At 43.4% G+C, this 14,694-nt stretch overlaps 1 protein-coding gene across 6 annotated transcripts in view; it reads left to right on the top strand.

Moving 5' to 3' along the window:
- RNGTT (RNA guanylyltransferase and 5'-phosphatase) overlaps positions 1-14,694 on the top strand; it is a 361,441-nt gene that overhangs the window by 123,454 nt on the left and 223,293 nt on the right. For 5 of the 6 annotated variants that reach the window (XR_003094276.1, XM_025205261.1, XM_014520353.2 and 2 more), the window contains exon 9: positions 9,014-9,085. The exons of the other annotated variant lie outside the window; for it this stretch is intronic. Coding sequence is in view for 4 of the 5 variants with exons in the window: in XM_025205261.1 (XP_025061046.1) it covers positions 9,014-9,085 (72 nt within the window). In the remaining variant the exon portion in view is untranslated. The remainder of the gene's footprint in view (positions 1-9,013; positions 9,086-14,694) is intronic. 6 annotated transcript variants of the gene reach the window in all.

Raw genomic sequence — 14,694 nt, 5'->3', positions numbered from 1 at the left:
GTCAGTTGTAGTTTGGCTGGCAGTCCCTCTTCTAGATGGGATATGGAACGATGTTCTAAACATCAAGAGGTCATCTGTTTGTTTGATTCCCAAAGTCTACCTCTCAGTCTGAGAGCTTTTTCTACTTGAATTTAGCAAATTGAGACCTGTTTTTTTTTTTTTTGTATTTGAACTGTCCTGAGATTCAACTTCTTTTCTAAATTAGTGTTTCTCACCCAAAAGTCATGACCCAAAAGTGGGTTGCAAGAACATTGTAAAGGGTCACAAGAAGGTCCCAGGGAATCGTGGTTTTCCCAGGCAGGCTGCAACACTGGCAGCCTGCATGGAGCCGGGAGCATGGCAAGCAGGCATTGTAAGAGCAGCCCCAGGAGCCAGAGAGGAAGGGAGGGAGGGAGGGGGCCGAATGCAGCAGCCAGAGGGGAAGGGGGAGGGAGACTGTGTGGCGGGGAGGGAGTTGCAGCAAACTGATAAGTATGCTAGTGGGTCCTGGTGTGAAAAAGATTGAGAACCACTGTTCTAAATGATAGGCATCAAGTTTGGCATGAGGATGCAAAGCTGTAGGCCACTCTGCAGTTACTAGGGCTGTGCGCAGCTTCTGTCTCTGATTCAGTTCAACAGAGATTCGGCCTGATTTGGTGACCAAATCTCCAAATCTGAATCGAATCAGGAGACCCTTTAATCTCTCTGAATTGAATTGGCGAGATTCGGAAAGATTTGACGATTTGGACACAGATGCAGCTTTAAATGTTTTTTCTACATGCCTCAAGGTACCAGATGGCTTGTCAGTGCTAAGATGGTGGGATGGATGGAGCACTGCACAGGAGCGTGGTGGGCTCCCCAGAACACTTGGCAGCAGACCCGGAAGTGGACTGGAAGCACTTCCGGTCCACTTCCTGGTTTGTCGCTGAGCATGCGGGGGGTCCACCCCCTCTGCGCACCTGTGGGATGCTCCATCTGCCCCACCATCGCAGCATTCATGAACCATGCCTGGTACCTTGAGGTATGTAGAAAAAAACACTTAAAACTGTGTCTGTGGTTGAATCGCTGATTCTCCGAATCGGCATCGAATCTTCATATTCCGATTTGACCAAATCAAATTGGGGACAGTGATCTGAATCAACTAATAAAATCACTGTCCCCAATTTGGGCCAAATCTGAATCAGATACAGCCCGTTTCGCGCACCCCTAGCAGTTACCTCTCCACCTCGCTTTTTAGAAACTGGTTTTAGTCTTTTGTAAATTTGTTATATTCTGTCACATCCAACAAGCAGATTCACATCTTCCTTGAAGCAGGCCTTCTTCACTCAAACCTCTTTTCTTCTTTGATACTGAAGTTCATGAGTGATTTTGTATACCTCAAATTGGTCTTTCACTCATCTCCATCTACCTAAAAGCATTTCCAGCTTGTTACCCTGTTCTTGTGTACAGCATGCCCCCAAATAAAACATGCATCTTGTTTTTGGAAGGCAGAATATAGAAAAAGATTTTTCCAGTCATGGCCAAATGTGTGATGTAGAATTAAGTCCCCTTGGAAATATAAGAGTGTCCAAGAAGTGAGGTATCTCAGGAGACAGTCTGGGTAAGGTAGCAGGCAGCAGGAACCTTCTGGTGGGGCAGGAACTTCCTGTTGCCTCAGCAGGATGGTTTCCTGGGACACCACATTTCCTGGACACTTTATGTTCCCAGGAGGACTTACATACACGGTTAGGTCCCAGACCCTTGCGAGGGCAGTAGCGAGGCCGTTGATTCTTTAAATAGTTCTTCATATAAGTTCCTGTAAATAAAGTTCCTCTTGTTCAATATGAGATGGAGATGGATACTACCAGCAGCTCACTTGCTGCTTCAGGCACAAGTTAAGGTACTCAGCTGTGACAGGGTTAACACAGGACTCTGCTTCTTCAGTTTGCTCAGCCAAACACAAGTGGCCGCCATTTGGACAGCGGTCTGATGTACAAAGTGCCTCCAGGTGTATTTCCTTTCCAGCAAAAAAAACAGTTTTCCTGCTTAAGGCGTGCATCCCAGTTTTGGGGAGCTGAGTTCTGGGGAAAAAACATATGTTGTGTGTTCAGGAAAATATGGTCTATCGACACAATAGAACGATCCACCTTATCACCCGTCTGTTTCTGGCTTTATCTGAGCATTTAAAAGATTAAGCTTGGAAACACACACTTTGCCCTGTGTGCTCTTACACTGTGGCATACAGTGTGTATGCCCCAGCAGACATTGTTTTGGTGCACGTGTGGTATGTGCATGCTTGTAGTAGGATCCACATTGACAGCAACATCCTGAAGAACTCCTGGTTACTGTAAGCCAGGGGTTGGCAATGCATGACTTGTGGAGCCATTGGATCCAATTTGTGAATTGAGGACTTTGGGAGCACTTGGGGACAGGGGGCTTTGACCGTGCTGCGCCTCAGCTGGGTAGCAGAAGGGGCTGGGTCCTAGTGCTGACCTGCCTTTGACCATAGCTGGGTCATTCTGGCCTGCCACCGGAATGCATTGCTGACTCCTACTGTGGGGTAAATAACTGTTTTATATTGAAAAATAGAAGCCAAACTTCTTTATAGTTTTAGATTCTGCTGCATAAAGGCAGTTTATAGCCCCTGGCTTTTGTGAGCCCACAGTCTGGTTCTGTATTTAGCATGTATTTCTAGCTGTCTTGGTTTTTGATATAGTAGCAATGTAATGTGATAGTGAAATTAAAGGGGCAGATGAAGTTGGTTAAAAGGAGGCTAAAAAAGGAAGTAAAGGACAGATTAAGGACTTTTTTACGCAGTCAGGACTAGACATAAATACTGCATACTCCTGCTGGAGTCATGTCCCCATATTGTCAATGAAACTTGGTCTAAAAACCAAGCTTTAAAGTTGCCACTGGTTCTTCATGCCAGCTATGTTATCTTGGCATGGGTCCAGGTGTCAGTTCCTAGCGCTGCTTTTTTTGTAATATACAATGAAATTATGCTGTACAACCCCAGAAGGTTAGCAGAAAAGGAGATTAACAATGTGGCACAACCTTGACAGTTTATATCAAATAAGATAGCCACTGGAGCTTGCTCTCTGGTTAACCTTGAAGCTCACAAAATTAAGGTAGAAGTTAATGACCAAGTGGCAGAGAACACATGCTAGAAAGCAGTGGTGGTCGAGATTCTCTTTCATTGCTCTGAATTTTGTGTTGCATGGATTACAGTATTCCATAGATATTTTGTGGTACCTTTGTTTACAATGTTGTGTCAAACTAATATTTTTGTTTCTAAAATTATATTCTGTTTCAGTGATAATCTGAAAAGTTATTTGGTAAAAATGACATTTTAAAGCTGTGTTTGATCATTATTGACTTTCAGGTTAGATATGATTAGTTTGCAAGTAAAGGGTTTTTTTAGCAAACACATACTACACATTCCGCTTGCAATCTGAGAGAGCCTGCACCAAAATCAGAAGTTAATGAACAGTAATGGTTATGCATGATTGAGAAAAGAATGTGTACTATTTTCATGGCTGCATTAATTTAACAGCTAAGAGGGATAAAAAGTAGTAAAAATACATTTAGCAGAAAAGTAAATATATTTTAAATATATACACAGAACAGACTTGTTAACCATTATTGCAGCAATTTGGATAGTTGTTCAGGTGAGTGTGTCAAGCTCATTTTGAAAGTAATTTAAAAAGATCAATTACACAGGTTTTTGAAATGTTAAAATCTAATAGCATATTAGAAAGTACTGAATATTTCAAACTTCAAACTGTTTTTGTAAACATCTTATTATTTCATTATATCCTATTACAGGGGTTTCAGCCTTTTTGGGTCAGCGTACCCCTGGCAGCCGGTTAAGAAGGCAGGAGTCCCTCAGTGGCCAGATGAGTGCGGGGGGGAGGGGTCCCCCAGCAGCCAGTCAACAAGGGCGGGGGGTTCTCCAGCTGCAGAAATGCCGGCATATCTCCAGTTGAAAACCCCTGTCCTATTATATAATCCCTACTTCTAGGTTCACAGCCTTTATGCCCAGAAATAATACATTGCTTTAATCTTTTTTACATGTGTGAAGTTACAGTACTTCTCTGCTTCAGTATAGTCTTTCCAAAGGGTTTATGAACTCACACCCTAAGTTTTTTCTTATAATGAGAGATGAGGAGAGGTATTGTATAGAATATGATTAGGTGCTGTGGCCTGGATGAATGACGTGGAGCTAGTCCATGGTGGCACCTCAAACCAGCCCTATGCACTGCATGCAGCCAGAGATGTGGGGCAGAAAATCTTCCAGTGTTTTATTTTTCAGTGTGCTAAAATTAGTGTCAACAGTTTTCAGTGCCTTTGGTTTTTTTCTTAATTTTAAACAAACAATGCAAGGGAAGTACATGCTATTGTGTATTGTCTTTACATTTTACAAGTATTCCAATAAAAATAATTTCTTTCCACATAAAGCTTTGAATTAGTTTGAATATAACATTTAAACCACATTAAGTGTGCTGTATTTTTAATTTTTTTCCTAATCAAATATTTCAGTTCAAATACTTGTGGCTATTGGGACATAAAATTAACATGGGGGTACTTTTTTAGTTTTGCATACTAAATATAAGTCAAATAAACATGCTAAATCAGATCACACTCTATTTAAGGCATTGTAAAATTTTCCAGAGAACTCGTATCTCTGCATGCAGCATGCACCTGCCAGCTCCACACGGCACGTGGAGCATGTTGGATTGATCTAGCGTAGATTGCATGTGGCATGTGGGCCCATTCTAAGACCCATAGGCAGCACCTTGCAGGCCCCATGATAGACCTGGCCTGTGAGCTGTATCTTTGATACCCTGGTATGGAAAGTTAAATGACAGTGATAAGCAAGTAGGGAGGGTGATAGAATGCAGATACAATAATCCTATCAAGGCAGAGGACAAAAATTCATGAGATGTATATATGAGAGGGTAAGGTCATTTGTAGTGTCGTAGCAGGAACATGGAAACGGTTTGAATGGAGCAGAGCCAGTCAGATGCTTTGTTTACCAGACTGTTAGAGGAGGTAGTGTACTTGGGAAACGTGAGATGGAGAGACAATTAAGGAGGAGGTGGAGCAGTTAATGAAATGTGTCACTTGAATGGCTTCTCAGGTTGTTTTTTTTTTTATAAAAGAAAAAATATTTCTGTGAAACTAATTAATGGCTGAACCCTTGGGCCTTTATTTTATGTAGATATATTAGTGTGTACCATGCTGAAGCCTTGTAAACTTTTTGATGATGTGACTTCTAAACTGTAGATGTTTATTCAGTTTAGTTAACATGTTTTGACAGCTAATGTAGGTGAAGTCTTAGAGAAGTAGACCTTTGTTCCTCATGTTTCTTATAGGAGAATAACACCCATTCAGTGACAAGAATTCAGTCAAGAATTCCAGTTCTTTCACATCTTGTCTTCTCACACACACAACAGTACCACCTCACACTCTTGAGTTGGAACACCACACCTTCTTGAGGAAATAGTATTGGAGTTGCATCTTTTTCCTTGACAGCCTTCCAATGCCTGACTTTTTATGTAGAAATATGACAGGGCTACACTCTATCACTTTATACTGCATTACTTGAGCATCTTGTCAAGATCCATATGGATAGTGTATAAGAAAACTTGCCTCCATGAGAGTGCTATCTTATATGTATAGTAGAAGGGTGTAATAAATGTCATTCTTTCAAGAGAGCACATGTGCAAGAAAAACTTTTTTGTAATGGCCCTTCTGCAGGTAAGTATTAAACTCTGTGTTTTTATTACATTGTTGATGTTAAGATGACTGTTTTTCCATGTCCCTTGTTTTGGGTCAAATGGGATTGGAATTTTAACTTTGCCTAGTTAAATTCTTCAGACCACTGCATTATCATTATTATGCAAGAACTAAGAATTATAAGTATGGTTTACTTTTGAAAAGAGGAAGAAAACAAACGTGTCTTTGAAAAGTTTGATAGCATCTATTGCAAGTTCATGAAAGTAACAGCTGTGAGTTAAGAGATGTCAGTATCGTAATTATAAAACATGGATGTATTTTTATTTCTAACTTAATTTCCAGAGCTGTTTTGTATTCCATTTGTTAATTGTTATAATCCATGCATTTGTTATTGTGGGATATACTCAAAATATAATATTGGATATTAAACAGCTGTTAAACTGGAAAAATGAAAAGAACACTGCAGGTTACATGATATCAAGTAAGCGCTCATATTTCATGAGAAGGACCTATCTGTAGCAATGTTAACCTTCTGTATAGCCCAGGTTTACAACATGGATCGCTACACATACTCCTTAAAAAAGGCAGCAGTTAGGACTTACATTATTGTGTTACTATGAGAGATGTGATCAAATGATGAGTACCATTACACACGATTTCCAAATAGCGGTATTTTCTGAGGGTGGGAAAACGTACTTCTTGGTTGGCTTATAGGGTCAAGGCACAAATGGCACAGGGCAGGTATAGGAAGGAAATACACCAGCAGAAGATAAAATAAATGTGGAATATAAAGATAATTATTTGGAATAATGCTTTTTGTCTGGTTTCAGTTTTATTTCCTCTGTATTTTCCCTGAGCCCTTTCTCTGCATTTTATGATCTGTATGAGTCTTAGGGTATGGCGCATGTACTTTTGGAGGTGTTTCAAAAGGCTAATGTTTCAAAAGGGCAGCTGCTGCTATGTGCTAATTGTTACTGGTGGATAAGCTGTAAACAATACAAATGTAAGTAAAATGCTTCAACTTTTTAACCCTGGATGAAGCACTGTTACAGTTGGAGCAGTTTTGCTACATTTGTATCCTTCATAGCTTGTCCACAAGGACAATTAGACTCTAACAGCTGCTTGCCTTTTGAAATGTCTCCAAATATATCCATATCCCTAGGTTCTAGGTTGGCGTGAGAGCCTGTTCAGAGTGTTTCCATGTAGCTCAAGCAGAAGTTTTTGGGTCCTCCATGCTTGAAAGACAGTTTTCAGCCAGAAATGATAAATGTAACAAGAGAAATTCTGAAAGAGAGCAGATAACTAAGAGGTTTTGTTTGATGGTTGTTAAGATGGCATCATAAGCTGCTGCTCTGAGTTGATAATGATTTGTTCTGCAGCGTCTATGCAGGGGTTGGGAGAGGGAAAAGCTGAAAAACAGTCAAGAGGACTTGGCAGGAGAAGAGGGGCAGTTTTGACATAAAAGAGGAAAGAAGGTTTTGTAAAAAGAAAACAAGTTAAAGTGAAGGAGAAAATATGAATGAGGGGAAACTACCACAGGGAAAAACAAGAACTCTGAAGAAAAGTGAAAAAAAAGCTTGAGAGATGAAAGCAAGATGAAAAAAGAAAGAAAAAATGGACTCCCAATATTAAAAGTTAAAGAACCTAACTTGAGTGAAGACACTGAAAAGAATACAAGGGGGGATAAAAGAGCTAGATGTAAGAAAAAAGTATGAAGAGAACAAAAAAAGGGAGACGGGGAAGGTAGAGTGTTTAAATAGGAAGTATCCCAATAAAGTATTGTGCCAGTAGCTGCAAAATTTTCCACATTTTATAGTAAGTTAACAGATCTGTCTGGGTTTTTAAAATATTTAATCTCTTTTTACATTTTGAATCTTTCTGCAAAAAAAGGATCTTGCTTTTCTTGAGGTGAATGGGAGAGTTGATTTGCTTAAGATTTATGATTGAAAAATTCTCTTGGTTTTGTGGGTAGTGCATATCCACACAACTTATTGGAATTATCTAGTTATAGAAATCTTTCAGAACAAATTTTAACTGGTTATAAAGTATATATTTTAATGTTAGTGATCTGATATAATTGAAGCAGCTTGGTTTTAATGTAGACATTTCTTCAGGAATCAAAAAAAATATTTGAAATCAGCTATGCTGTTTCCCATTTGCCATAGTAGCTAAGTTTTGCTTTTACTGGTATTGGAACACATTACTTGCTAGGTTTGTCTATCTGCCTTAGATACTGTGATCCTCACTGTAGAGAAAATAATAAAATGATCAATCTTAATGAAGATTAAACTAATTTTTGTAGTATTTTTACTTTCAAAGTATTGTACAAATGTTAAAAAAAAAAAAATTAAATTCTCCTTGTCAGGGCAAATTGGTTATTATACAGTAGCTTCAGAAAAAAAACCCAAAAAAAACCCAAGCACAGTGAAACATATTTTGCTATAATAAACCATCATGCCCCTATTCTACAAAGAAAGGATAACTAGAAGAGACAGTCAAGTAAAGCATTTCTAAGAAGTGGGGAAGAAGAAAAGAAAAACAGCATATTACTTACTTTATGAACAATGTATGTTTGATTCTGACAATTATATAATTAATTTCAAATGGTAATTGGACTGACGACCAAAAGAAATTTGTATAAAAAGGTTTGAGAAGCATAAATGGAAATTTAAAGATGTGGATTGTTTCTTGTGGCGTGAACACTCCGGAGTACTTCCTTTGAAGGAACTTTACTGGCTAGTCAAAATTGTGTAATAAAGAAGTAATGTCTTGGTTCCACGCTGTTTGATGTCTGTGTTAATCTTTCTGTAACAGTTTTTTCCGTGTTAAGGCCTCTGAACTTAGTAAACTAAGCAAAGGACTTGATGTTACTTTTTAATTCATAGCTACTGTGCTTACATTATTGGCAAAATTTTCAGATGTCAGACTGCCTTAAGATTAAAATTTCTATTGAAAGTATTTTTTTTTTATTATTTCTATACCACATACCAGAAATTGGGTAACTTTCAAATCTGTGATATATTGAAGCCCAATTCCAACTCAGGGTAGAGTTCCTTAATATAGGTTCTTCTTTTTCTTTTTTTCTTGAAAACTTTTATAAGGATCAATTCTGACAAGAATAGTATTTTTATAGCATTTAAACTCTACTTCCAAATATATATTTGCATAGAACTTGCTCTGTAACAGGGTAATCCAATATTGTATAATTCTATAGGGACGTAATACACAACTATTTTGGCAGCATTTTATAACTTTCAAGAATTGCTAACATAAGCATTAACAGATTTGTTGCTTTTTTTTTTTAATTTTTTTTAAGGAAATGATCATTGACAAAGTGAATGGCCAAGTTGTCCCTCGTTACCTGATATATGACATTATTAAATTCAATGTAAGTACCTTTTGATAATTATTACTTTTCATTAGTATTGACTATATTATCTGTACAAGTATAACTAAGAGATTAAAAAAAAAAACTTGAATAGCCAGTCTGGCCATTGGCAGTATATACAAGAATCAAGATTGAAAGCAGTTTCAGAGTAACACTACTTGCATGCTTGGTAAAAAGTTTTTTTCAAAGAACACTCAAGAGGAAACTGATGTTTGAAAATACCTCCTAATACTGTCAAAGTACTGTTTCCTACAGCAGTTTTAAATATGGTTTGATTCTCTTGGTAGTAATTTAGTGTTTATTCCTATTAAAACTGTTTAGAGCTAGTACATTCTAACCCTAAATAGGAACAATTAAAATTCCTGTGACACTTTTGCAAGCCTCAGAGATGGAAAATGTTTTAATGCTCATGCAGATTTCTTATATTTGTTGGGAATATTGCATATTGATTCATGAGAAACCTTGGATGGTATGGATACCACGGATTCACCTCTTGGGTGAACTTGAATAGCTCTAGCTTTGCTAATTTGGCAGGGGTTAAAATAGCCCAATTAATGATCTGAGACTTTGCAGCCATGAAAATCAACAGAGAGGCTGTTTTGAGTAGTGAATTTTTCTGTAGTATGGCTGATGTGGGCTGCTGGTAAGTGAGCTGGGTTGGGACAGGGGCAATGGACTTTTGTCCTGGTGGGAAACTCTTCTAAGCTGTTGATAAGAAGTAATAAAATTGTCCTTAAGACACAATGGCACACTGTTTTGGTAGAGGTGCCCTGATATATCGGTCCATATCGGATTGGCACTGATAAAAGGAAAATTGACTTTATCAGCAATTAGCTTTTCATGGCCAATAATGTCACCGACAAATGCTGCATGCATGCGCACAACCACAGTATGCACATGGCCAGGAGTGCAGCCCAGCAGCTTGGTGGGCAGCATCCTTCCAGTAAGTCTGTGGGGGAGCAGGGACATGGGAGGAGGGGGAGGCGGAACGAGGCCCCCACAGTGGGAGGGAGTGGGGCTGGGACAGAGGCAGAGACAGGTAGGCACTGCCGAGCTGGGGTGGGGTGAGACGCAGCTCCCCACCACTGCGTGCATCCCCAGGGGAGGCATGGGGGGCATGTACCCCCTGGATTTGTGCGCGGGGTGAGAGTGGACTGCCCAATGTGGGCTCAGGGCCAGGGGATACACCAGGCTCTTCCCAGCAGGGGGGCTGGGCCAGGGCTGTGCTCGGGACAGGTGGTGGCAATGCGGGGGGAGGGGGGGGCTATGGCGAATTTTGGGGTAGCTGTAATGGAGCCCCAGCCTAACCCCCCCCCCAACTGAGAAGAGGCTGGCACAGTCCCTGGCCCTGGGCCCACAGCAGGCAGCCCACCCTTGCCCTGTGCACAAATCTGGGGGGCACATGCCCCTCATGCCTCCCCTGGGGGTGCACGCAGTGGAGGGAGCTGACACCCTATGCCGCCCACCCCCGCCAATGCCCCCGGTTGAGCCGCCTGCAGCTCCATCCCATGCCCTACCCTGCCCCACCCCACCCCACCCCAGCTGGGCAGCATCTGCCCCTGCCTGCTTCCCTCCCTCCTTGTGGGGCCCTTGATCTTGCCCCTTCTCCCCCATGGACTTACTGGCTGGACTCTGCTCTTGAAACTGCCCGGCTGCATATTGGCTATCAGGTTAGTATCAGCTGATATGGTTGGTTAATAATCAGCCATCGGTATCGGCCAAAAAGATTTTCATTGGTGCACCCCTACTTTTTGGGTTCTCTCTCCAGCTTTATTCTTTCAGCAACAGGCAGCTGTTTCTCAGTTCTGTGTCATGCTGCAGTCTCTCATATATGCTAAGCCAGGAGCCAGGGCAACAGTAGAAATTTCTCCTGGGACCCAGGAGAAAGATCAGTTCAGTAGAGGAGAAGGAATATGGGTGGGTAGCAAAGCTTTGAGGGAGCCAGTGGTGAAGGGGGGAGGGGAGGAAAGGGGAAGGGAGGGAGAATATGTACAGTCATGGAGCATATATGAAGAGTCACTGTAGAGTTAAAAGAAGCCACTAATCTTCTACAAGTGGTATATCAAATAAACTCAAGGTCTGATAGCCCCCCTCTACATGTGCTGGTTAATTGTGCAATTAACTTGAGACTAGCTAAAAAAAAAAAGTAGCTATCACACAATAAAAAGCTCCAACCAGCTATAAAGTTAGACTTTGAAAATGTGTACTATTTATATATCTGATTGCTATCAACCTTTAATTTGCATGTGTAGCAAATTTGTAGCATCAGCTCTGGACTCCCAGCCAAGGGAGTTCATTTTGCCCAGTCAAGGCTACAAGCCCCGTAACTGCTGGGGGCTAAGCAGCTGCCAACTCTGGGTCCTGCAGCACCCCACAACTGCTGGGACCCACAGTCCCACAGCTGCAGATGCTGGGTCCTCAAAGCATGCCTCCTGGCGATTCCCCTGCATCAGCAAGAAGGCAAAAAAAGACATGCACAATCCCACAATTGTGCTTTGTGCCATGCATGTGTGATTGTGCATTAGATCCCATTGTGCCTTTACCTGAATGTGTAGAGGGGGCCTGAAAGATACTGAAGGTACTTTTACATTGCGTTTATAAATTCATGTTCCCAGAAGAAAAAGCTGTCAATTTATGCATGGAATGGTCAATTGCCTGGGGTATTTAAGCCTTCTAACAACCAACTTGGAGAAAATCTGGCAAAAAGTTTCATATGTTGGCTGTGATGATGAGTGGGATTTCTTGTCATTGATGTGTTATGAAAGAGCTAAGGGAAATAATATTACTATGAGTAATTATTTGTAAAGTAATTTAAATAATTGCCTGAAATCAGAGCATAACATAAATGCTAGTTTTAGTCACTTAAACTGTGATTCAGTATTCTATGAAAAATATAGTAGTACGTTGTTCACCTATATCTTGGGGAATTTTGAATAATAAGATTGCATTTTAATAATGCTGTATATTAGTACTTAAGCCTTGATGGAGCTGATGTGCCTGAAAGATACAGGAAAAAGAGTAAGTTTTAATTTACAGTGGATGAGATTTATTTTTCTGAAGTCAGAAGAACATATAGAAAGAAGTACTGAGAAGATTTATTTCTATATTATCTGTTCTGGCAATGGACAGTATATTTTGTCAGTTGCTGATATTGGAAGTTTTGCTTCTGTTTTTAGAACTCCATCAAAACAGATCTTGGGAGAAGGCATCAATAAACTATTTTAGATGCTTTACCTGGAAACGTGTTCAGTGTTTTGAAGTATCTTAGTGTTTCCAAACTGTGGGGTTGATTCTGCTATATGACAAAGAGAAAGCAGATAGGGAATTATTACTTACTCTCTTGCAATAGAACTACAGGTCACAAAATGAAACTGGTAGGTACTAAGCTTAAAACTAACAGAAGGAAGTTTTTTCACACAGTGGGTACGTCTACATGTGTAAATCAGCACGACTACATTTAATGTGCATTAAGCTAATACACATTAAGTGATTTTTTGGCAGATGTTTACAGGTGCAGGGACTCGGGACTAAAGTTAGTCTCAAGTCCCTCCATCCCTGCCATGTGTCCCTGTGGCGACCAAGCCTCTGACCATATGGCTGCCAGCACTTGGCAGCCATCTTGGAAACTCTGATCCCTGGCTAGCCCCTTCCCTGCCCAGTGCAGGGGCAGCATGTGGAAACTCCCTCTATGCGCACCCTGCCTCCCCATGCCATGGTTGCTCCAGCCCCTGCCAGTAATGCCCAGTGTCCTGTTGCTTCAGCCCAGCCCCTACTGGTGATGACCAGCGTCCTGTGCTGCTGCTAGCCATGGTGCTAGCCCCAGCAGGTCCCCTCCTCCACCCATCCCCTTCCCCAGGCCCCAGGACAGCTGCTCATCCACCAGTAGGGGCCAGGGCACCGGCTGCTGGAGGCCCTGGCCAACCCTGTTCTCCTGCACTTCCTACTCCAGCCTGCCTGCCCCACTACCCACACACGTCCTACCCGCCCCCTCAACCATCAAAGACCCTTCCCCCCTCCCTTCCCAACACACAGTACCCGTCTACCCCCCTCCCCACCCACCACCAATAAAAAAAACCCTCTCCCCAGTGTCAGAACTATTTACAACAGTCTCAGTCTCTGTCTGTGAGTCTTGGAGTGGGGGACTGTGGGGTGAGGGGGGTATAGAGGGCAGATGCCCAGCACCCCAGCCCTGGCCCATTCCTTGCAGCTGCGGGGGTCATGGCAACCACGGTGGGCTTGTCTCCAGTAACGGCCAGCTCCACCTCTGCCAGTCTGAGTTCAGGGCCAGTGGCCCCAGGGGCAGTGGCCTTGGGGTGAACAGTGGGGCTGGTTCTAGGCAAGTTGTGGGGGACCTGGGGTGGGGGCTGGGCCAGGTGCTGCAGTGACCAGGGCGCGCTGGATGACCTCCCCCTCAGGGACAGCTAGGGGCCTGCTGTGGGGCAGTGGATGGGACCTAGGGGCCCTATAGGGGCCAGGCAGTGGAGGGCAAGAACATGGGTGCCACACCCAGGACTGTCCCCAGGGCTCGGTGATCAGCTTCCATGGCTTTCAATGCAGGCCTACCTGCTGCTGGAGCAGCTCCATGTGATCCCGCTCATGGGCCTGCATGTATACTCAGTACTCTCGCTGGGCTCAGGCCTACACCTCCTCCCAGGTGATATCTTCCTGCTGCCAGGCCAGTTCCTGTGCCTCCCATGTCTGCTCCCACACCTCCCATGCCTGCTTCTGCACCTCCCACTCCTCTGGCACCACCGCCAACCACTGTGGTAAGCTGGCCAGGCACGCCTGGGCCCAGGTGGCTGCCACCCAAGCTCCCCATCCTCACTAGCTCTCATGGGGCTGGTGGCTTTCTGGAGGCTGGGTGCAGCCAGCCTACCTCCCTTGCCCTCTTCCCAGGGCAGGTCAGACTAGGCTGCTGGCAGCACTTGCTGCCACGGCTCCAGACCCCACTCCCCAAGCTCTCTCCCTGCAGGCAGCCACGCTGCTGTGCTGCCGTCCAGCCAACGGTACTCAGGCTCAGGGCACATGGGGTTCCCGAATAACTGGGGTTTGGAGCTGGCTGTGCCCTTCCCTCCCTGCTGGGGCTTCTCCAGGGACGTGCCCCAGGGCTAGCCCCACCCCGCCATGCTGCTGCTGCACCCTGAGCGTGCCCCTGCTGTTTGTGCCCTGGGTAGGTTTGTTCAGGTGGAGGTGTCCCTAAGCCAGTATGCCCTGTTGCTGCTGATCCTCCTGGTGCCCTGGGCACACCTGTGCTTCTGGTTTAGGACCCTGAGCTATAACAGCACAGGGGGGCAAGCCCGGGCTGCCCCACAACCTCTGCCTCTGCCTGGAGGGTTACTTGTGGCAGTGCTATATGTCCCTGCCCCGTGCTGCCAAAGAGGACATAGCTGCTGGCATCAACACCTTCCTCTGGGTGAGAGGCACCTATGCTTGCCCAGCTCATTAAAGTTCTGAAATGTCTACTGCCTCCCTGTGTGCTGTAGTGGGGTGGAACCTGGGGCCAAGAGAGTGCAGGTGGGCTGGGTGGGGCCAGGGGCCAGGACCAGAGACAGGGGTGGGGACTAGGAGGGCCCTCCCCTCAGTGTGGGATTTTACCATGGACTGGCAGT

This window comes from Alligator sinensis, unplaced genomic scaffold, assembly GCF_000455745.1.
Source record: "Alligator sinensis unplaced genomic scaffold, ASM45574v1 scaffold658_1, whole genome shotgun sequence".
Taxonomy (NCBI): Eukaryota; Metazoa; Chordata; order Crocodylia; family Alligatoridae; genus Alligator; species Alligator sinensis.
Note: the sequence above shows the minus strand (reverse complement) of the source record. Positions and strands in the feature narration are given on the sequence as shown.